Below are 21,300 nucleotides of genomic sequence, written 5' to 3'. Positions count from 1 at the left end.
TATTTTTCTAATTTAAAAATTTACTCTCATTGAACTGAATTAAAATATTATATTTATATCATATTTTATACAAAAATCTTATATCACAATTAAATAAATATAAAAATATAAAATATAATTTATTAATTTTATTAAATTTATTTATAATATTTTTAAAATTTTAAATCATATTTTTATATATTTTATTCGTGTAATTTTTATACCATATCTATCTATCAGACAGCCAGTCAGGCACCATCACTAAAATAAAAATGGAGACTCACAATCATTATTTCATACAAAACCTAATGCAAACCTCAGATTTAAGCTTTAATACATGCCAATGGTAAGCCCAAACTAATAATTCAATAATAGTATTCGTCGCTGTACTTTCCTTTTGAGTATGGATCTCCTCACATGTTAACTGGTAGTTGGTTCCACCGCACCTAGAAATTCACTCCACGTAACGTTTGTTTTCGAATAATTCATGATTTTACCGTCTTTGAAATAATTGTACCATGGGGGGACCTCCACTTTTGCCATGGAAATTATGATGTCTGAAGGTTAAGAACAAGAGCTTGTGGGAAGTGGGTTTTGCCCATACTGATTGGGTCCAGTAGGACCAAAGCCAACCATTTGCACACTGCAGACTGGACCCTGCTTTCCTCTAAAAATATCTGTAAGTACGTAGAAAAAGTAGAGTTTTTCATGCCAAAATTTTATTTCAGGAGATTAATACCCTTAAATGAATGCCATTAAGGGATAAAAATATTGATAAACTCTTAAAACATTTCATTCGGGAAAAATGATTAAGGAAAAGTATTGCGGGGGACTACTATTTGAATGAGGTTGCAATTTGCAAAGCAAAATAATCTTCACAGACCAATCTTTACAAAGAGGGAAATTACTTGCAAGTTGCAAGAGGAAAACTTTATTATAATCAGATGAAAAATATTAAGTTGCGAGCTAAAAGGAAACTTGATGGAGAGAAATCTTATCCTCAACTTTGCAACTGTTGTGGCAATTCTACACCCTGGATGAATATATGCTTAACTGTAGACCACCTGGATTTCACATGGATTAATGGTCAACCGGGGAAAGGCTTTCCACATGATTACTTGTGTAACAATATTGCGAAGGAATACCTTTGATCTTCAGTTGTCTAAAACAACCAGTTTGCAGATTGTAGCTGTTCAAGTGACCCAGGCCTTTGATAAATCCATGGAGTAAAATCTCCTCACCATTGACAAACGCCACCGGACGAGTTGAATCAATAGGTTCTGATTGATGAACAATAGTTTCCTTCACCCAATGCTCTTTCTTCTCAACAACATTGCTTTTGAAGATCCAGATGTCCATTCTTTTCCTGTCTTCATCCAATTCATAATCCAAGTCCACCAAGCATGGCTTCCCTCTCAATACCACTAGATATAAGTTAAACCAATTCTTTTCTGAAATACTTTCTGGCGGAGAAATGGCTTCAAATATTTCATTTCCGATATCAAATGAAACTATAGAAAAACTAGAAGGACCGTCCGGATTAGAATCAGCTGCATTAATCCAGTAAAAGAACCCTCCAGCAAACACCGGTGGTTGGTAATGTAGAAAACGAAAACAAGAATGGTACCTTATAGTCCTCCAAGAATCATTGCCCATGGTAAATATTTCAATCCTGTTGAGATTATCAACAAAAGGGTTTGCTTCCAGAGGCTCAAAAAACTTAATGACCTTATATTTACCACTCATTTCATCAAAGCCAAAGCCGCAGCTCAAAGATCGAAAGCCTTCAGCATCAATATCTGGGAGTCTGACTATGTCTTTGGTGCTGGGGTTGCAAACATGAACACAACCATGGAGACCATAAAAGCAAACCAAACCATTGCAAGAAGGTAAAACTTGGTAGGAGTCCAAACTTACAGGAGCAGAGAATTCAACAACTGCTTGCTCGTCAATGTCGGCTCTGACGGTGAGGAAGGGAATTATGCCGTTAAGATTTAGATGCTCCACGCATGAAAGGATTAAGCAAAGATCATTAACTTTACTCGCAGTACTGTTCTTCAAGTGGGTATAGATAAAATGTGGATCCTTGATGAAGGATCGACAAAGCTTGTTTAAGCTCTTGAATCTTGCTAGAGGTTTTATTGGAAGTCGAACGAGAATGTCAAAGATAATAGGGGTTGGAATGGAAGCCATAGATGCAAGATTCTTTCGATGGAATTCTATTCCCACTTATACATGCACAATCCTTGGGAGTACCGTTCTTTTACTTTGATTTACAAAAAAATATTACAATTAAACTAGTGGTTTACTTGGAATGGAAATCAACTGTTTTCTTCAGATCGCCACATGATTAATTGTTGGACCGAAGAAAAGCAGAAAAAAAAAAAAAGTGAATTGTATTTTTTCCCAGTTCGGTGCTTTTAAAACTTTCATCAACCTAGCCTACCACTCTGTTAATAGACAGTTGCAAATTTTAATGGAGAGCCACAATCCTGAACGGGGAAACGATAAATGGCATTCAAAAAGTAATTCAATCTGTCAATGGTCGACAATAAAAGAGTCAAGATAAAATGACCCCCCTATAGTACCTAACGATATCAATCCTAAATCAAAATTACGGTAATGCCAATGAATAGCACTAATAATATTAAAATATTAAATATAATATTTAATATTTTATAAATATTTAATATAATAATTAAATTATAAATTTATTAATTAATATAATATTTAAAAAATTATATATCTATTATATATTATCATTTAAAACAAATTAAATTAAAAATAAATATATATAAATTAATAAATTTATAATTTAAATATTTTATTATAATTTAAAAATCACTTGTTCCGTTAACGGGTGAAAGAATTTTATGGAGATGTGACTTGAATCACTTGATATTTCCTGGGTCTAGGCCGATGAGGTAGCGGTGAGAAAAATAGACCCATTGAAAGGGCTACATAGCTCATAGATATAATCCCTAACGCTAGAATTCGGGCTCATTTGATGAATTTCGGTCCAAAATGTTGAGTTCAAGTTGTTAGGCTCCTACGTAAACCATGTGATTCTTGCGCCCACAGAACAACTTTCCATAAGTCCCTTCGACAAGTCATACCTGTGTAGCATTGAGGGATTTGGGCTCAAGTTCTCCATCTACACTTGCCAAGAATGGGGAAGGTAGAAGCTAGAGAAATGAACATATTCAGCCTTGGGGGTCCATCCTGCCCCTGTATGAACATTGTTCACCATCAATCCTTCTTCAATGCATTTGGGTTGTTAGGGTGCGAGGTTTCTTATACGAATCCCTTACATCAGCAGCTGCCAGTAGCAACATATCCATATGGGCCCTCCTCCTCCTCTTCTATCTTCTTCTCCAGTAGTCCGATCAAAGATCTGATTCAATTTCACAATATCTAGTAAACATCACACTTTCAGTGGCAGTTGCAGCATCAAAGGCTCCAAGGTAAATAGAAATCTTGTGCTAGTTAACTTAAAAAGGCTTTAAGTTATGTTTTGATAAATATTAATATTTTTTTTTAAAATAATATATGTAATTTTTATTTGGATAATTAAAATTAATAAAATAAATAAAATAAAAGAAATTCTAATAATCATTATTTAGATAAAGAGTAAAAAAAATAAAATAATTCATTATAATAATTTTTTTCAATTATAAACTTTCATTGCTCGTGATTTTAGAGTATTCTTGAACTATAATATGTTTACTATCTTGTTTGACCTCACAATTGTTACTATATTAATGATTTTTAATAAAGTGAAACAGAAATATGTTTTATAAATATACATTGATGAATTTTGAGTTAGTCTGATATCTCATAAACCCAAAAAATATATCTATTTATATTCAACCATTCATCAAAATCAAATCATCAAAAAATTATAAAAAAATTTTATATTGAAAGATATATATGAAACTTACTTGAAAAAAAATGGCTTTAAAAAAATTATAGGATGATTGTGATCTGCTTAGATTTTTTTTATTTGATTTTTAGTATTAATAAAAAGATAGACATAATAATCTTTTTATAAATTTTTTTTTTCAACTTTTCTTTCCTAAGCTTTTCCTCCAAATTGAGGTATTAAAAAAATTGAGTTTATAAGAAAAATCAAAGGTTATTTGATTGTTACCTCTTTTCCTTTCTTTAAATTAAATATTTATCCAAATAAAGAAATGAGGGTTTTGTTTTCTTTATTTTATTTTACTTTACTTTCTTTTTTTTTCTCTCCCTTCAATCAAAACACACTGTTAATTTAAAAGTTAGGTGAAAAGATTCTCATCGCAATGTGAGGTAATTTTATGATTGAACATGGAAATTATTTTGTTAAAAATAGATTGATAAAAATTATAAAAAATATATATGATATGTTGATAAAATGTTAAATTCTAAGTTTTAATAATCAAGATTTAAATTTTGGAAATCTCAATTACAATAAAAAAAGAAAAATTCTTGTTAGTGGAATGAAAAATGAAACACAATTTAAAAGATATATAAACTTCTATCTTATTATTTATTTGATTAAAAAAGATATTATACGCATAAATTTTTTTAAACTCATAATTTATTAGTGTTGATTCAAATAACATAGCAACTAATTTAAACGAAAATTTGCATGAAATGAGTTTGTGGATGAGTTAAAGAAGAAGCAGACAAGAGCATGAGGTCCTGGGACTTCCATGAACAGTGCATTGGGGGTCTGGGAGCCATGAATCAGTAAATCACGCCACTATGTTTGGAATATGCAATCACGTCACGCGGGGTGCGGCGTCGGTGCTTGGTATCTTCAACAAGAAATTAAACCAATAATTTTTTTTCTTAATCATCCTTTGTACCATTGGTTTGCAATCAGCGGATAGCTTAATCGTAGTGAAAGGTACATATACCAGAAGATAGATTCTTTTTCTGAGCATAAAAATGAAAATATATACATTTTTAAGATCAACATGATTCCCAACAAAACAATGTCAATAGGATTCGGAAACTTCGTATGGTGTAATTTTGGCATATCAAGACTTGTTAATGTTGATAATTGAAAACTTTCTTAGGAAACGAAAAAAAAAAAAAAAAAACTTGGTGAGTCAAAATCTATAGAAGATTTTCCCATCAATCAAACAATATTTATGATGTTAATTAAAAATTAAGGTGGACTGCAAAAGGAGTGGTTTTATCATGGAGAAATTTCTTATTCTCTAGGCATGTGAGGGGGTCCTTTTCGATTTAAAATGAAGTTTAAATTAATAATTAAATTATTTAATTTTTTAAATAATTATTGTGCTTGAGATTTCAACATCAAATGCTTTCTCTTAATATAGCATAAAACAATAGGAGGGTTGTAATTGAAAAGGAAAGACCATAAGATGCCATAATATATATATATATATATTATCTTATTTTTTAAAATACATTAAAAATATAAATTACCCACTTATAAAATTAAAAAACTTCATTTATAAATATATTTTGATAAAGAAAACATAATGCCTTGTGTCATAAAAAGAAGAACCACATTTTTATGCAAGCGGAGATGGTGACGAAGGCTGTAATTCCAAACCATTTTGATGGAGCTTTGGGTGGGAAAATGGAGAAATATTGGAGGACCCACAAAAGCGACCACATCTCCTTCTTTTTTACCCTCTTTATTCAATATTGGAAGATTTTTTTTCCCTTTATTCTTTGCCTCTTCCTTTGGGTTCTCGTCGTGATTTCCAATCTATTATTTTTGTCTCCATTTCTTGTTTGAAAAAACAAAAAGTACCTCCACAAGTAAAAGAACATTTATTATAATAAAATCCAACGTCTTGACGTTGCAGGAATGAATGTGTAGTACTAGATTTTTGAGTCAAGATTGATGATTAAGATACTGGATTTGATGCCAGGTGTTGCTTCGTCACCATTTTTGATAGACGGCTTTTGCATGGTCAGAATTTTTCCCCCGCTCAAAGCTTTTTGTTTGATTCCAAATGCCGCCGTGATGTACGCCAAGAATTATTGACCATTTTGTTTTTTTACTTTTTCCATCAAAATCTGGCTTACAAATTTGAGTGTCACTTGCAAATTCTTTTTTTTTTTTTTATCATAGAACTGAACTCTTGGAACCGTGGCCTGTGAGGATTCAGGGGAACATAAAAATTGATCAGTCTTTGCAAACAAGTTAAACTAAATTCGTTCGTGTTAAATTTCGCGGTTGTTTCGTCTCCATGGATTGAAGTACAGCAGTAACTACCCACCATTATCAGCGTTTGCCTTTTGACAGCTTCAAGTTCACGAGGGGGATCTAGAACGTAATGGGCACCGCTAAAATGAAAATGAAATGGACGGCCATTATTGACATTTAAGTTTGTCCTCTCCGCCATGCCTTGCCAAGTATCAATAAGACATACCAATCCCATCTTTTTTTTGGGGTAATGCCCCAAATAAGGGCATTAAAGGTTTTTAAATTCCTTTTCTTTTTTTTTTTTTTTTTTGTGCTCATAGGTAATTTACTGAATAAAACAACCATGGTAGGAATAGCTCAACCATATCTATTACAAGAATTACTTTAAAAAAAAAAAGAGGTAAAATATAGGGAAACTCTACCTCTATGGCCTATATAAACCTCCAAAGTCTCTTTTTGAGTTAATATTGTTTTATTTGCTTCTTTGCTGCATTTGGAGAGAAACTAAAAAGAAAAAAAGAGAGAAATGAAGCATTGGGTTCTGATTTTGTTTGGTTTTCTATTGTTTCAAGAGCAAGGAATTTTGCTGCATGTGAAAGCTGATGATGGGTTTGTTAAAACCAAAGGGGTGCAACTAATGTTGAATGGAAGCCCATTCTATGCAAATGGATTCAATGCTTATTGGCTCATGTACATGGCTGCTGATTCATCTCAGAGAAGCAAAGTCTCAACTGCATTTCAACAAGCTAAACAGCACGGCCTCAACATAGCCAGAACTTGGGCTTTCAGTGATGCTGGAGACAGACCTCTTCAGTACTCACCTGGCTCCTACAATGAGCAAATGTTCCAGGTTTAAAAAAAAAAAAAAACTTTCAGGTTAAAAAGTTTGGTTCTTGTCTTGTACTCCATGATCTGGGTTCTGATTACTTTTTTCTTTTTTGTTTCCTTGAAGGGATTGGATTTTGTAGTATCTGAGGCAAAGAGATATGGGATTAAGCTAGTTTTAAGTTTTGTGAATAACTATGATCAGTTTGGAGGGAAAAAACAGTATGTGAACTGGGCAAGAAATCAAGGACAATCCATTGGCTCTGATGATGATTTCTTTACAAACTCCGTTGTGAAGGAATACTACAAGAACCATATCAAAGTTAGTCACTGTTTCCCCCATCTCTTTCTCTCACTCTCTCTGTCTCTGCCTCTGACTCTGTCTCTGATGCAAAACGTTTTAAATGCTTGCTCTTTCATCTTTTCTTCTTCTTTCTGTGAATGTGACTGACAGTTATAGAAATGGCAGCAGGCTGGTGAAATTAAAACTTTTTCTACTTTAGTTGGTTTGTTTTCCTCTTCTGATTTCTTACTTTGCTTTTCTACATCAAGCCTTTAGGTTAATTTCTAAATAATTAGAAAAAAAATACTAAATTTTTTTCTACATTTAACTCGTGATAATCTATCTTTTTTGTGTGTAATAGGCTGTTCTTACAAGACATAACAGCCTGACTGGATTGGCTTACAAAGATGAACCAACAATAATGGCGTGGGAGCTTATGAATGAACCCAGGTGCCTCTCAGATCCATCAGGACGGACCATCCAGGCAAGGGATATATATCCTCAAGCCCCTTTGCTTCACTGCTACTTCGTTTTGGTTTCATTTTTCCAAAACCTATTTATATCCGGAATTTCATCATGTTTCTTCTATTTTTTTTCCATCTAAAAATGGCTTTTCAATACAATATCTTTTGATAAATTCCTGAGACAATTTAGTTTACTCTCTTGAATTTAATGCAATGGTATTGTTAGTGCTTTTTGCTTTTCCCGTGATAGCCATTAAAGTGGCTTTTTGTTAGATGAATTAGCCTTTACCTGTCTCCCATGTTCAAATTTGTGGTGGTGGGACTGGGAACCTAGTCATTATTTGAGTTTGGTTAACCCGATTAGGTGATTGTGTTTGTTGAATAGGCCTGGATTACAGAGATGGCTTCTCACGTGAAGTCCATTGATGGAAATCACTTACTGGAAGCTGGTTTGGAAGGGTTTTATGGGCCATCATCGTCTCAAAAGCAGCAATATAACCCTAACTTTCAAGTAGGAACTGATTTCATTGCAAACAATCAGATCCCGGGCATTGACTTTGCTACAGTTCATTCGTATCCTGATCAATGGTAATATTCAATAGCAATTCTCCACTTAGAAGCTAAAGCCATTGTATCCAATCCTTCCCTGAACCTGAATAATTCGCTTGTTGATCAGGTTACAAAGCTCAAGTGATGAAACCCAAATAGCCTTCTTGAATAATTGGCTGTACAATCACATCCAAGATGCTCAGAATATCCTTCAGAAGCCTTTGCTATTTGCGGAGTTTGGAAAATCATTGAAAATTTCTGGTCCTAACCAAAGAGACGAGCTGTTCAACACGGTCTACACCGCAATTTACTCATCAGCTAGGGGTGGAGGTGCAGCCGTCGGTGGATTATTCTGGCAACTTTTTGCTGAAGGAATGGACTCTTTCCGAGATGGTTACGAGGTAATCATGAGCGAAGGCACCTCAACTGTCAACATCATTACTCAAGAGTCTCAAAAACTTAATCGGATTCGAAAGATGTATGTAAGGTTGAAGAACATTGAGAAATGGAAGAAAGCAAGGGATATCAAAAGGGCAGAACGGTGGGCTGGAAAAAATGTCAGTAGTAACTCAGGAAATTGAGAAAGAAAACTTGTCATGGTATTATAGAATAGTTATGTGTTAAAGAAAAAGTAAAGTGAATTCTCTCCGAGAAATGAATTGTAATGATTGAAGCTAAAGTGTAACAGATTATGTGATTTGAGTACTGATTTGATGAACCAACTTAATTTGTGCTGTAAGCTACAATAGTGTTTTGCACTACTAAATGAACTTCAAGCAAATGGCTTATGAATTTCATTGAAAATCGCATAGGAACTTATAATTTACATAAACAAAGCATTACCCCTATATGTTCACTGCAAAACAGCAGAAGATGGCAGACTAGGGTTCTCAGCTTTCCGTCACCGGCTCAATTGAACAGAAGGGCCTCTGGAAGAATTCAAAAATTTTATATGATGGTTCCATCTTTAATTGTTGCATTTTTCATTATGACTGTGATCCCAGACCTGATGTAAAACCCATCTTCTGGTCTTTCAGCTTCTTGAACATCCTGAGTGGTCAAAGCAAATTAGAATTATCAAGGAAACAAGCATTCTACATATACTAGACATTCATAGAAGCAAGGAAAGCAATACTTACATCACTATTTGATATGATCACATCTTTTCCTATCTTGGCATTCTTGTCAATTATGCAATTCCTTCCAAAAGACAACAGCAAGAAGTGTTTAGTTATCGGGGTAAAGAATTATTTTGAAGACAAAATATCTCCTAAATGGAGATGATCAATTAGAATATTTTGATCTAAATCTCACCTAATCTTGGTATTTTGTCCAACTCCAATGGGAACCTTTCCTTCTGCAAGCAGAGATGCTATTTCTGACTCAGTTTGGTAGTAGTCTGCTCCCATCATCATGGTATCCTGCAAAGAAAACATATGAAGATAATTTTTCACTTGAGAAATAAGAGGATGAATTGTAAACCTTTTAGATAGAATAAAATGTAAACACCTTTAAAAGAAATCTGTTATAAATAGAACAAGCTTAAAATTATGTGTTCAGTCTAGTTGGCTTGGCACAATGGATGAAGACTAACAATGGTCACCTGTATTTTTGTTTCAGAGCCAGTAATTATCATGGGCTTATTGCTACTGCTCACTGCTTGACTGGTTAATCATGCAATATGCACAGATATGTTCTCCACTTCTTATGCATCATTTAGGTCGTTTTGGAACTTTTTGCCGCAGAAAAATCTAAATTAATTGCTACAACCATTTAGCACTGTTGAGGCAACTAGAAATATCTCCACACCCAGTTAAATTTTTCCTCGCATAATATGTTTATCTCCATAATTTGCCTCTTGTGGTGCCATGTGAATTGTCTAGGATCTTCTCAGAGTGTAGTGAATGGCATTACTAACTCTAAATCATCCAATTAGTGATGGACCAGAGGGGGGTTAAAAAAGTATAGGACCAGAAAGTGAGCTCTGCTTCTAAAATGCAGATTATCATAAAAAAGATGTACTTCTAAGCCCTTATTAGATACTTTTTTATGGGAAAGAGAAGATGTTGGATCACCTCAAACTCAACGCCAGACTCCAGACGTGAGCGCACACCAACTATAGAGTGTTGTACACTACATTCTCGCAAGAAACAACCATGTGAAATTATGGCATCAACAATCTGCAAGGACCAATTAGCCATGAGATAAGACAACCAAATTATCAATCAAGTTATAAACTAAAGCTTGAAGTCATACCCTGCATTTATCAACTTTGGTAGGAGGCAAGAATCTTGGAGATGTATAGAAAGGTGTCTTTGGGTCATAAAATTCAAACTTTGGTGGCTGCATGAAGAACACAAAACAATCAGTTTTCAGGAAATGGATACAAAATGCCATGTTTAGGATTATGAGGGGTACAGGTACATAGGTGAGATAAGTGATGTGTCCCATAGTGCAACATACCAGATGAAGTAATGATGCAATGATTTGCATATGTATATGCAAAAATGACATGGCAGCATCTTAATCAGAGGATCTTTATTTATTTATTTAGCAGAACTATTTCAAAAAATATGCAAACTTTTGTTACTGCAGCCTGCTTTTTTAAGATCTTATACTTGTTGGGTTGTTGTGAGCGGAAAATGGGGATTTAGTTTCTGTGTTGATTAGTCAATCACATAAAAGGTTAAACTTTTATATAAAAGTGAGAGCAACCTGTTCTGTGAGGGCTAAATTGGCATCAAAGAAGGACTTTATTGTCCCAATGTCTTCCCAATAGTCATTGAACAAATATGCCTGCAAATATTCAAACAGCCAGAAACTCAGCAGTTTGATCACCAGATTAGAAGTCCTCATTATTGCAAATAATATCATCTGATTACTACTGAAACATCCAAAGAGAAAACTAAAGGTAAAAGTTCTTGTAAAAGTCATCTTGCCTGTACATTGTGTTCCTTCACAGCTGATGGAATAATCTCAGAGCCAAAGTCATTGCATGATGGACAGCTCCGTGTCAGAAGCTTTAACAAGACATCAGTTTTAAACACATACACACCCATTGATGCAATGTATGGATATCTTGCAGCATCTCGTGCTGATAACCCTAATATGGAGGTATCAACTTGCTGTAGTACAAATGTGAAACAAGCAAGACCAATCTTTAGAGGAAATTACTGGTGCCAGTAAAAGTACACATATAGCTTTGATTATCAGGAAAAAAATAATATTTGAAAACAACAAAATTATGGAAATGTGGGTTAAGATTTAAGAAGTAACATAAGCAGTAAAAGTATGTACCATAGCTTTAAGATTGGGGCCCTTTGGCTTCTCAGCAAACTGAATGATGCATCCTGTTTCATTTATCTTCACCAATCCAAAATCTGATGCACGGCTGGAAAAAAAAAAAGTTAATTCCCAAATTCTGAAGGAAAACAATCATTGATATATTCTTAATGTTCTGAGCAAAATAAACATATAAGCAATATAAAAAGAATCTAAAAGCCAGATAAAGGATCAGCATTGAAATATTCAGAAACTTGATAGTAATAAATTTCAGTTCCCTGTAGCTCATATGTCATGGTAAGAGAATCATTTATAAAGATTATAGCCATTATAAATACCTGTCATCCATTGGTAAACATGAGACTGTGATATCAGCATTTGAATCAATATGCTTCTGCAAGAACAGTAACTGTGGATTAGCCAGAATGATTTTTCATGGTACGGTATTCATGCATGAGAAAGAAAAAAGAAGAGGCTTTGAATGCTATATTGCAGCTCATAGCAATTGGACTAAGTACCTGCACAAAATCCATATAGTCTGCCCTGTAAAGATGATCACCAGACAATATCAGTACATGCTGCACATCCTTGGCTTTGGCATCCTGGTAGTAAAATCATATTTGGTGAACTTCAGGGGTTAGGCAGACCATTTCAGCTCATATACAAAATCCTAGTAACTAACCTCAAAGACCCAAACAAATTGCCTCACAGCATCAGCTGTTCCCTGGAACCACTTTTTCCCTGCTTCTCCTGGTGTTTGAGTGGCCGCCAGAACCTGTTACAGGCAACATAGCTTCATCAAACCTTTCAGGAAACAATCGAATTTCATGAGAACGAAAATAGTAAAAAGTCATGATCCACACAGAAACATACATTTCTAAATGAGATGCCAAACTTCAACTAGTAATATAACATAATTTCGAATATCTCTCCCAGTATTACTAAACCAACATGGGCTTACCTCTACAAAACCATCTCCAAAATTTACACCGTTTCCAAAGTTGTATGTTCGAGCTATGTGACGGTTGAGGGAAAAGGAGTTAAATTGAGTTAAGATAAATATCTTTTTTATGCCACTATTGATGCAGTTGCTCATTGGAACATCAATCAGCCTGTAACAACCTCCAATTGGAACCTGAAACCAAACAAAATCATAGAATACTTAAACCTAAAAAGTTTAAGCAGTTTGTCCTACCAATCATGAGACTTCAAATTTAATAATTGGGTTTAATTTTCAAACTTCATTCATTTCAGTTTAAGTATCTCAATAAAGAAAAAATGTTTACTTTCAAAAAAGAAAAAGTTTCAACTCTCAAAGGGCAGTGGTTTCTTACTGCTGGCTTGGCTCTTTTGCTAGTAAGAGGAAAGAGGCGTGTCCCGGCACCGCCACCCAATATGATGGAAGCCACATTTTTTGGATCTGCTTGTGGAGTGTAAGAGATTGGTGCCTGAAACTTCTGAGAATCAAAAGATTCAAGTGCTTAATAATGATCAAATGCCCACATTGAAAACAAACAAAAAACAAAAGGATGCTTTATCAGTTTATCAGATAAATCACAAGCTCTTACTATAAAAATCTAATGCTACTTGTTTAATCCTTGGAACAAACATAACATTAAAAATGCTTTCTTTTACTTACCATAGTCTCCTTGTCAATATCTGGGGTGAGAACAGAGTAAGCCACTCCAGGCTTAACTTTTTTGACACCATTTTTAGCTCTCAAACTCTTCCATAACTGTGTTCCAAAATCCCTGCTTTTAAGACCTCCCCTCCTACTCTCTCCCCAGAAAACGTTGCCTCCATTACTACGACCTTTGCTAAAATTAATTGGAATGGCATTAACGTTGAGTGTCATGCAGCAAGATTGCATTGCTGAATTAATTAATCAACAAAAACCAAAATAACCAGGTGATTCTCCGAAGATTCTAACAGGGAAAGAAAAAAGAAACAAGTTCTAAAAAATGAAAACAAAAATGGAATCTTTAGTAGAGAAAGAAGAAAAAAAATAAATCAGACAAAAGGCAAAACTACTTTGTTAGCGTCCCAAAACTTCATGGCCAAAATATAACCACGAGAATACTGATCAAAACGAGATTAAAAAGCTGAGACAAAAAAAATAAAAAGATCCAAAATTGGAAACACCCAGATCCGAGAATAACTCTAAACCGAAGAACCCATATGCAAAATTGATCCTTGTTTTTTGGTTTTTAACGCACTACCTGAAGTTGCTCGGATCACAAAAATTTGTGGGGAGAAGAGAAATGGGCAATTAAAAAATGTGATCAAAGATTTAAAAGAAAGCTATTTTGGTTGAAGTGGAAATAAGTAAGTGGCCTAGACAGCAATGAGTAATGATATTCAACTTTTCATGTACATTGGCTTGTGAGCCGTCACGAGAAGCACAGAGATTGTTTCTTTTTCCTTCGGTTTTTTTTAATGTCACATGAACATGAGATGAGAGTATAATTTCGTTTTCTTTGCTCTTCAATCTGATGAGACTCTGATTTTCCAGAGTCCCAGATTTCTATGGCACTTGACAGAAAATGAAAATTCCATTTATAATATCTTTTACCAACAAATGTACGTTATTGAGTGTATTTGGAGCATTAATCAAGGAATTTTCATTTTCTAACTTCTATGTTTAATTTGTTTAAGCCCCAATAATTAAAAAATCTTTAAAATTTTAATATGATACTAATAACTTGTATCTTAATATTAATTTTATGATAGTAAGAAAGAATAATATATATTAAATTTTGAGGTTTAATTTTATTAATTTATGTATTTATTTTTAAAAAATAATATTCAATAAATTTGAATTCAAAATTTATGATTTATAATTTTTTTATTTTTTAAATTACAATTTTCTTTATATATATATATATAAATTAATATGTTTGTATTTGATTATTGTATATTTTTTTACTGTTTCACTTTTTTTTTTTCCCTATAATCATCGATTAGAAATACAAGTAGTGGACTTAATAGATTAAGAAATTTCAATTGTGTTGATCCATCTTATCTTGAAAGTGAACGTTTTCACATCACCCTTGCCAAACTTGTTGAAAGATTGGAACTTAGAATATTTTCTTTGTATTAATAAAGTCAACTAAGTAGATACTTGTCACCTTCACAATTCACATGCTCCCAAAAGATTAAAAGAAAAAAAAATCTTGTATAAGCATGATTTTTATACAAGATTTTTTAAGCAAAGTATAAGCAAAATTTTAATGCTATTATTAATACTATTTTAGAGATATTTTATGGTTATAAAATCATATGTTTTTTATTTCTTTTCAAAGGTAATTCATAAAAAAAAAAAATAATAATTTCATCATTTTGATCTAAATTAATATGTTGAATGATCTAAAGTTTTGATATTCATATCAACTTAATTAATTTAATTTTTCACTTGAAAGCATATAAAAATATTAATTTGTAATCTTCAACTTCTTGATCTAATGATCAAACAACCTTTAAAAAGACATCAAAATTGGATTCGACCCCAACCTCTTCCATTCCTCTTTGTTGTAGAGCTTTGCCTCCTTATTAAATAAAAAAAAATTTGTCACCTTCTAATTAAATCATTATCTATTAAGTCAGGTTAGATTAATATTGTTAGTCTTGACTTGCCTTTTAAAATACAAGTCACTCATACCCAACACTTTTATGGTACAACTATAAATGTCCTCTTTACATGAGGTATAGAAATTCAAATTTTTTACTATCTTCTTAATTTTTTTTTTACTTAAACAGTAAAATACAAAGCACAAAAAAAATCTTTGATCTTTACTTTAAATTGACCTCTAACATTATAATTTAAAATTTTTGACCTTGTCAATATGGCTTGCTACAAATATCTTTCATCTTAATTTTAATCCATTTTTTTTATATTTCGAAACTGTATTTTTAACACTTAATTCTTTTATTTTTTATATTTTAAAATTATTTTTCATGATATTTTTATGTTATTAATTTTATAAACAAATTAAAATTTTAATATAAAATATATTAAAAATTGGGTTTTTTTTTCCTTAAATTCAATAAAAATCTAACGTGAACAACCAAGAGAAGGGGACTCATATGTCAAAAAATTTAGAAACCAAACTTGAATCCAATCCTTCATAATAAGAATTGAACCAGTCTTTGCACTTCCTATATCCAGAGAACAAAATGGCGACGATCCATTAAACCTACGGTTCAGATTAATTTGTATTTATACAGACTACATTCCAAACGTGCGATTCTTTTGGCATAAGTAGGAATAGCCACGTTGTGGTGGCGAACGCAACCGTCAATGGCCGTCGTTGAATTGAGAGCGACGTGCGTGACAGATGGGTGTTATTATGGAATGAGAAACAGGGACTGACGAAGCTTGGCTGACATTTGCCATGTGGCTGTCACCTTCACAATGTCTCTGTCTTGTCAATTTGAGAGAAAAGATATATTTTTCATGGTGGCCAAGAAAATTTTTTAATTGCAACGATGGGAAATGATCAAACACTAGGTGACAACGTCGGAAAAGAAAAAAAAAAATTGCAAATATGAAGTCCTTGAAGACGGGAAAGTTTGATATGATTGGAAAGTGAAACTATTCTGATCTTTAGATGAAGCCCTCAAAGCATGCAATTTTTTCTGGAAAGGCAATCACGTTGTGTTTAGTTAAAAAGTAAATCTAATAATTTAAAATATAATATAATAAAAATAATATAATTTAAAATTTTAATAATAATTATAAATTTATTAAAATTAAAAAATATTTTTTTATATTAATATAAGTTATAATATATAGTTTTAAAATAAAAAATGATATAAATATATAAATTTTAATATTTTAGATGATATTAATACATAATATAATTTACTTAAAATTTTTTGATTTTGAGAGAGAAAGTCGCCATCACAATAAATGATGAGAGCATTAAACACTTTGCCCCCATAGTATTTCGCCCCATTGCAACTCTGCCACAATCAAGTTTGGTTGATAGAAATTGGTAACCACAAATGCAGAGGCTGGGTGGACCAACCAATTTTGATGTTGTTTTTGAATTTTCAGCAAGATTTTTTTTTTTTGCTTTTATAATATCGAAGGTGAAAGTTTGTTCAGTGCCATAACCCCTCACTGCCCACCTTGAAAGGATACACCTAAACATACAAACTTCAATTTGCCAAAAATGAGAAAAATTCCAATGCACAAATAGTTAATTTAATTAAAAAAAAAAGAAAGAAGAAAATATCAAAGTGGTATGATTTAAAATTTTAATAAAAATTATATATAATTTAATAAAAATAAAAAATTATTTTTTATTTAACATGTCAAAATAAATTAACAAAATAAATACAATATAAACATACAAATTACCCGATATCTAATTTTTCCACCAAATCTAGGCCCAACTCATTGGTACCACTGACCTGTTTTATGAAACTCATTACAAGCCCAATAAACAAGAAAAGCCCAGGGGCTCTCCTGTAAATTTAGAACTTCAAAGGGCCAATCTCAAAATCTTCATCACGAAAAACTCCATCATCCTCTTTCCATCCCTTTGCAACCCAGTGAAGCCTCCAACACATTTCTCCAAATCAAACAGTCTCTTCCTCCTTCATTCGCCACCAGAAAGATAAATAAACCAAAACCCAAACCTCCTCTAATCCAATCTTTAACACCTTAATCATCTAAATTAATCACTTCCATTTTTTTCTTAATAGGCAGTGACTGCAACGGCTGAAAGCTATAGGCCACAAGTGACGTGTCGGAAGAAAGATATCCACCCGGAATTCTACGAGGATGCTAAAGTTTATTGCAATGGGGAATTAGTGATGACAACAGGGGAGAACGAGAAAGAGTACGTGGTGGATGTTTGGTCGGGGAACCATCCGTTTTACCTTGGAAACAGGTCGGCTGTTCTTGTGGACGCTGACCAGGTCGAGAAGTTCCGTAAGAAATTTGGGCAGTTGTCTGAGATTATGGAGATTCCTGTGCTTAAGGGTGAGATTGTTTTGCCCACTAAGCGAAAGTCGGCTGGTAAAGGCGGCAAGAAGAAGTAGATTCATTGCTAGTAATTTGATTTCCTTTTTCTTTTTCGAATTTGTCAATGATTTGGCATTGAAATGCTTGGTTTGTGTTTCATATTATGCTTAATCGGGTTAGGTATATGACAGGAACACTGGAAATTCTGACAAAAACTAATATTCTTCTTTGGTTGAATTGAATCTCTATTATCAAATCATTCAGCTTAAGCAGAGTGCATCATTTAGAGCACAATCATCTTATTTCTGTCCAGTAATTCTCCTATCACAAATGGAGATGCTCAATTTGTTACTTCTCTTTCTTTTCTGACTTGAATTTTTTTTGGCCGCAAGACTGAGATTTTAGATGGAGAATGAGCCTGTATATAGGATTCCATTTATGAGTTTTAGGTTCTGCACCCATATCAAAGAAAGGAACAAGGAAAACTGTGACAGATGATGAACACGGAAGCCGAAAGGGTGCTTTCTAGTTAAAGTAACTCAAAAGACAACCGAGAGAAAAGGCTAGTGAACTGCGAACACAACTCACCCCAAACTGAAAGCAGTCGTTTACTCAATGTTTTGTTAATTTCTGTAACTTCCACAATCCGGTAGTACCTATTCACGGTGGAGCTAGCTTTTATATTTTCTCATTCTTTGAGGTTGGTATTTCTAGAAGCTCATAGCGTCATTTGTAACTCCACGTAAATGCTAGGAAATTCATAGTAGTAATCTAAATTCAGCCTTTCGTGTGTTTTTGGTGATTATATTTTTCAAGCAAAGGAAAATCAATTTGCAGTAAGATTTCACAATTATCTCTTTCTTAATTCAAAAAATTTTTTTAGTACAACTCTTTTAATTCCATTTGTCAACCCGTTGGTTCTTTATTTTTATTCCTGTTTGGCCTACAATTTTCAAAACCCTTCACTATTTCATTATCCAAATTAAATTCAAAGTCAACAAGTTCTACGCCATCAAAACACATGAATTCATTAAAGGAAAAAAAAATGCTGGTGGGAAATCAAAGAAACTTTTCCTTTTTGGGAAATCTAAAAAAGGTTAGTGTATAGCATTATTAATATGGCTAGGAACTGAAATTGATCACTTAATCATATTCCAAGCCAAAAAAAAATATGGCAGCAAATTGGATTACTAAACGGAGCTGCAATCAAGAGAGAGGATTCTGCATTCTTTTTGATCAGCAAATTTTCTAGCCAATTGTCTGGGTCTTTGACCCTCCACTACACTAAAAAAAAAAAAAGAAGGGTTAGAAAATCTTTCAGATGGTTGGTTGATTCATTGAAATGATAAATCGATGGATATCATGATATAAAGTAGTAAAAAAAAAATGAACAGCAACTAAAGGAGCCTAAAAATTATTAGTTAAAGTTTTGAGCTTGTCTTGTTTAGTCAAATTGATACACAGCAATACCGCCTAGCTTAGCCTTCATATTTGACAAGTATATATATATATACAAATTAAATATAGTTGTGAAACCTGTTGGAAAATACCAAAATTACATAAATAATTAAACCGGCAAGAAAATTTCAAAACTCAAATGATACTTCACGTTCCTTAATCAACAGGAATTCCATATAACATTTTCTTTGTATTTTCCATTTCGAAAATGCGAAAGGTTCAAGGAAGTATGGATATCCCTTCTCTATATATAAAGAAATAGCCAGTTCCCAATTTCAGGCTCTTTTCTTTTGGCTTAAACTTGACTCCTTTCCTTAGTTTTTCATTAATTGATCCCCAAACCAAAGCTTACGAAAATATAGTACTATATGTAACCAGCTTCCAAATCTCTTTCCATTGATAACTTTTTAAGGTTGAGATGGCGCCCAGATCCATAGAAGAAGACTCATACAAGAAGCAGCAAAAAAACAGGAAAAACAATGTTCCCTTGTGCAGGATTGTCCTGGCTTTGGTATTGTTGTTTTGTTTGTCCACCCATTTCGATATCGCTAGAGCTCTTTATCAAGGATTCATCGCTGTTTCAAACAGGCCTTTGTCCATTTTCATCTTCATGAACTTAATCATCTTTGCTCTTTGCTTTCTATCTAGCCAACAACAGATGATCCAGCCGCCTTACGTTGTTTACAACGAGAATGTGGGATCTAATCGGGGCAGCCCCGACGTTAATGGTGAATCTAATCGGGGGGAGGGACAAGCGGAAGAGATCTTGGTGGACAAGCATATCATCTTAGTAGAGGATGCTGTTGGGGAAATTGTGGCTGTTAGTTCGGACAATTCTGAGAGTTTCGAGCGAAATAATAACCAGTTAAGAGTTCCGAAGATTGAAGAGAGGGATAAGCAAATAATTGGCTATCACTGAGAGAACCGCCATGGAGATCAATGGATGATATGAGCAATGAAGACTTCAGGTATGCAGTAGAGGCTTTCATTGCTGAAAGGAACAAAATTTCATGACTAGGAAGGCATACGTTTTCTGATCAGCACTTCCAATTAGTTGGTCCAATCTGTCCATTCCATCACTTGATGAGATGAATCGAGGGATCAGTACTTGATGAAAATAATGTACAGGAATAAAACCACAAGTCTTAGATCAATACATGTAATTTGTGATTTTGGTAGAAATTTACATACACTTCCATTTTGGGACGTAATGATTTCTCTTAATTTGTTAACATATAATAGGCTGGTTTTGTTTATAAGTTCTTTCAACTAGTATCTTCTATATATAGAACAATCAGCCATGGCAGCTTATGTATTACTAATCACACCAGTTTTATAAGAGTGGTTCCACCATTACATAATGAATTTACATATTACCATAGTTATGGAAACTATAATTTCTATTCACTATGGTTTCCAAAGCTAGATAGAATTTAAAGTTGAAACTTGAAAATTTCAAGTTTGTATCGTTTCTATGTTAAGAAACTAGGTTTGAGATTTATGAGATGATCCTCTTACTGTCTATTGTCTAATTCAAATCCAATGGGCCTTTATTTCACCAGGATTTTCATATCAATTTAGATTAAATAAAATTTTTTTTTACTAACCTCAACAAAATTAAAGCCCATTTAGCTATACTACGTTTTATGACTACCTATATAGTTGTTGCTCCTTCAAATACATCATTTCACTTAAGTCTCCTTGTATGTATATGTGGTTTGGATAACATTGCTTTCAGGAGTACTATTCCTATATCCAGAGTAACTTGAAGGCTTTCTTGCAATATTAATAGATGTTTTCGTCAACATTTTACGTAGCAAAAATTATAAATGCATTGAATACCACTTCTTAAGATAATTATATAAATTAATTGAATTAAATTTTGAATTCAAATGATATTACTATTTGATTGATCATTAATTGGACTCGTTTATGAACTAATTAAACTTTCCATTGTCTGCTAGATATTGATTTTTATCTAATTGGAAATATAATATGTTATCTCTTTTGTAGGTTGGTGTGAATTTGGTAGATGGAAATTGTTAGTATTACTAGTAAAGTTGAAGAAGTAGGATTCTTTCATGCATCCTTGACCATACATAATTCTTCTTTTTTGTAGTGCCCAATCATCTTTTAATCCTTCACACAATCTGTATTTTAAATTATTATTTACATCCTTAATTACGGGCAATCAAATTAAAAATCCAGTGGAAATCCTTCCTACATGCATGTCTAAATCTGATATGCTAAAATTTTTCCAAAAAGGTGAATACGGATATGGATGAAAAAGTAGTTGAAACTTCAATTTCAAAAT

General features: G+C 33.0%; 5 protein-coding genes across 7 annotated transcripts; 3 read left to right on the top strand and 2 right to left on the bottom strand.

Moving 5' to 3' along the window:
- Nucleotides 1-753: 753 nt before the first annotated feature.
- On the bottom strand, nt 754-2,440 carry LOC111300862 (putative F-box protein At2g02030). Of its 2 annotated transcripts, XM_089757859.1 has the most exons (2): nt 1,125-2,440; nt 754-1,043 (listed from the first exon to the last, which is right to left on the bottom strand). In XM_089757859.1, the coding sequence occupies exons 1-2, from the start codon at nt 2,170-2,172 to the stop codon at nt 1,006-1,008; spliced, it is 1,086 nt and encodes a 361-aa protein (XP_089613985.1). In that variant the 5' UTR covers nt 2,173-2,440; the 3' UTR covers nt 754-1,005. The 2 variants fall into 2 exon arrangements, with proteins under 2 accessions (XP_089613985.1, XP_022752197.2); XM_022896462.2 differs by having other exon boundaries at nt 755-2,440.
- Nucleotides 2,441-6,398: 3,958 nt separating this feature from the next.
- On the top strand, nt 6,399-8,997 carry LOC111309001 (mannan endo-1,4-beta-mannosidase 7-like). The gene is made up of 5 exons (XM_022907784.2): nt 6,399-7,004; nt 7,107-7,301; nt 7,624-7,746; nt 8,112-8,314; nt 8,403-8,997. The coding sequence occupies exons 1-5, from the start codon at nt 6,681-6,683 to the stop codon at nt 8,854-8,856; spliced, it is 1,299 nt and encodes a 432-aa protein (XP_022763519.1). The 5' UTR covers nt 6,399-6,680; the 3' UTR covers nt 8,857-8,997.
- On the bottom strand, nt 8,958-14,095 carry LOC111308879 (glucose-1-phosphate adenylyltransferase large subunit 1-like). Of its 2 annotated transcripts, none has more exons than XM_022907588.2 (15): nt 13,777-14,095; nt 13,197-13,429; nt 12,892-13,014; nt 12,519-12,692; nt 12,240-12,332; nt 12,076-12,159; nt 11,896-11,951; nt 11,573-11,666; nt 11,215-11,400; nt 10,991-11,071; nt 10,532-10,618; nt 10,351-10,455; nt 9,590-9,696; nt 9,415-9,475; nt 8,958-9,325 (listed from the first exon to the last, which is right to left on the bottom strand). In XM_022907588.2, exons 2-15 carry the CDS (start codon nt 13,425-13,427, stop codon nt 9,224-9,226), a joined length of 1,584 nt encoding a protein of 527 aa, XP_022763323.2. In that variant the 5' UTR covers nt 13,428-13,429; nt 13,777-14,095; the 3' UTR covers nt 8,958-9,223. The 2 variants fall into 2 exon arrangements, with proteins under 2 accessions (XP_022763323.2, XP_089614220.1); XM_089758094.1 differs by having other exon boundaries at nt 12,892-13,011; nt 13,777-13,910.
- Nucleotides 14,096-15,854: 1,759 nt separating this feature from the next.
- Nucleotides 15,855-17,765, top strand: LOC111300851 (large ribosomal subunit protein bL31c-like). Its single transcript, XM_089757703.1, has 5 exons — nt 15,855-15,895; nt 16,444-16,551; nt 16,949-16,961; nt 17,050-17,179; nt 17,268-17,765. The coding sequence occupies exons 1-5, from the start codon at nt 15,855-15,857 to the stop codon at nt 17,603-17,605; spliced, it is 630 nt and encodes a 209-aa protein (XP_089613829.1). The 3' UTR covers nt 17,606-17,765.
- Nucleotides 17,766-17,916: 151 nt separating this feature from the next.
- Nucleotides 17,917-20,192, top strand: LOC111300840 (uncharacterized). The gene is made up of 2 exons (XM_022896450.2): nt 17,917-19,497; nt 19,635-20,192. Exons 1-2 carry the CDS (start codon nt 19,466-19,468, stop codon nt 19,903-19,905), a joined length of 303 nt encoding a protein of 100 aa, XP_022752185.2. The 5' UTR covers nt 17,917-19,465; the 3' UTR covers nt 19,906-20,192.
- The last annotated feature ends 1,108 nt before the right edge of the window (nt 20,193-21,300 follow it).

The sequence above is a fragment of the Durio zibethinus genome, chromosome 3, assembly GCF_047325235.1.
Source record: "Durio zibethinus cultivar Kanyao isolate XHJ-2024 chromosome 3, ASM4732523v1, whole genome shotgun sequence".
Classification (NCBI taxonomy): Eukaryota; Viridiplantae; Streptophyta; class Magnoliopsida; order Malvales; family Malvaceae; genus Durio; species Durio zibethinus.
The sequence above is the reverse complement of the archived record's forward strand: the minus strand, read 5'-3'. Positions and strand labels throughout refer to the sequence as shown.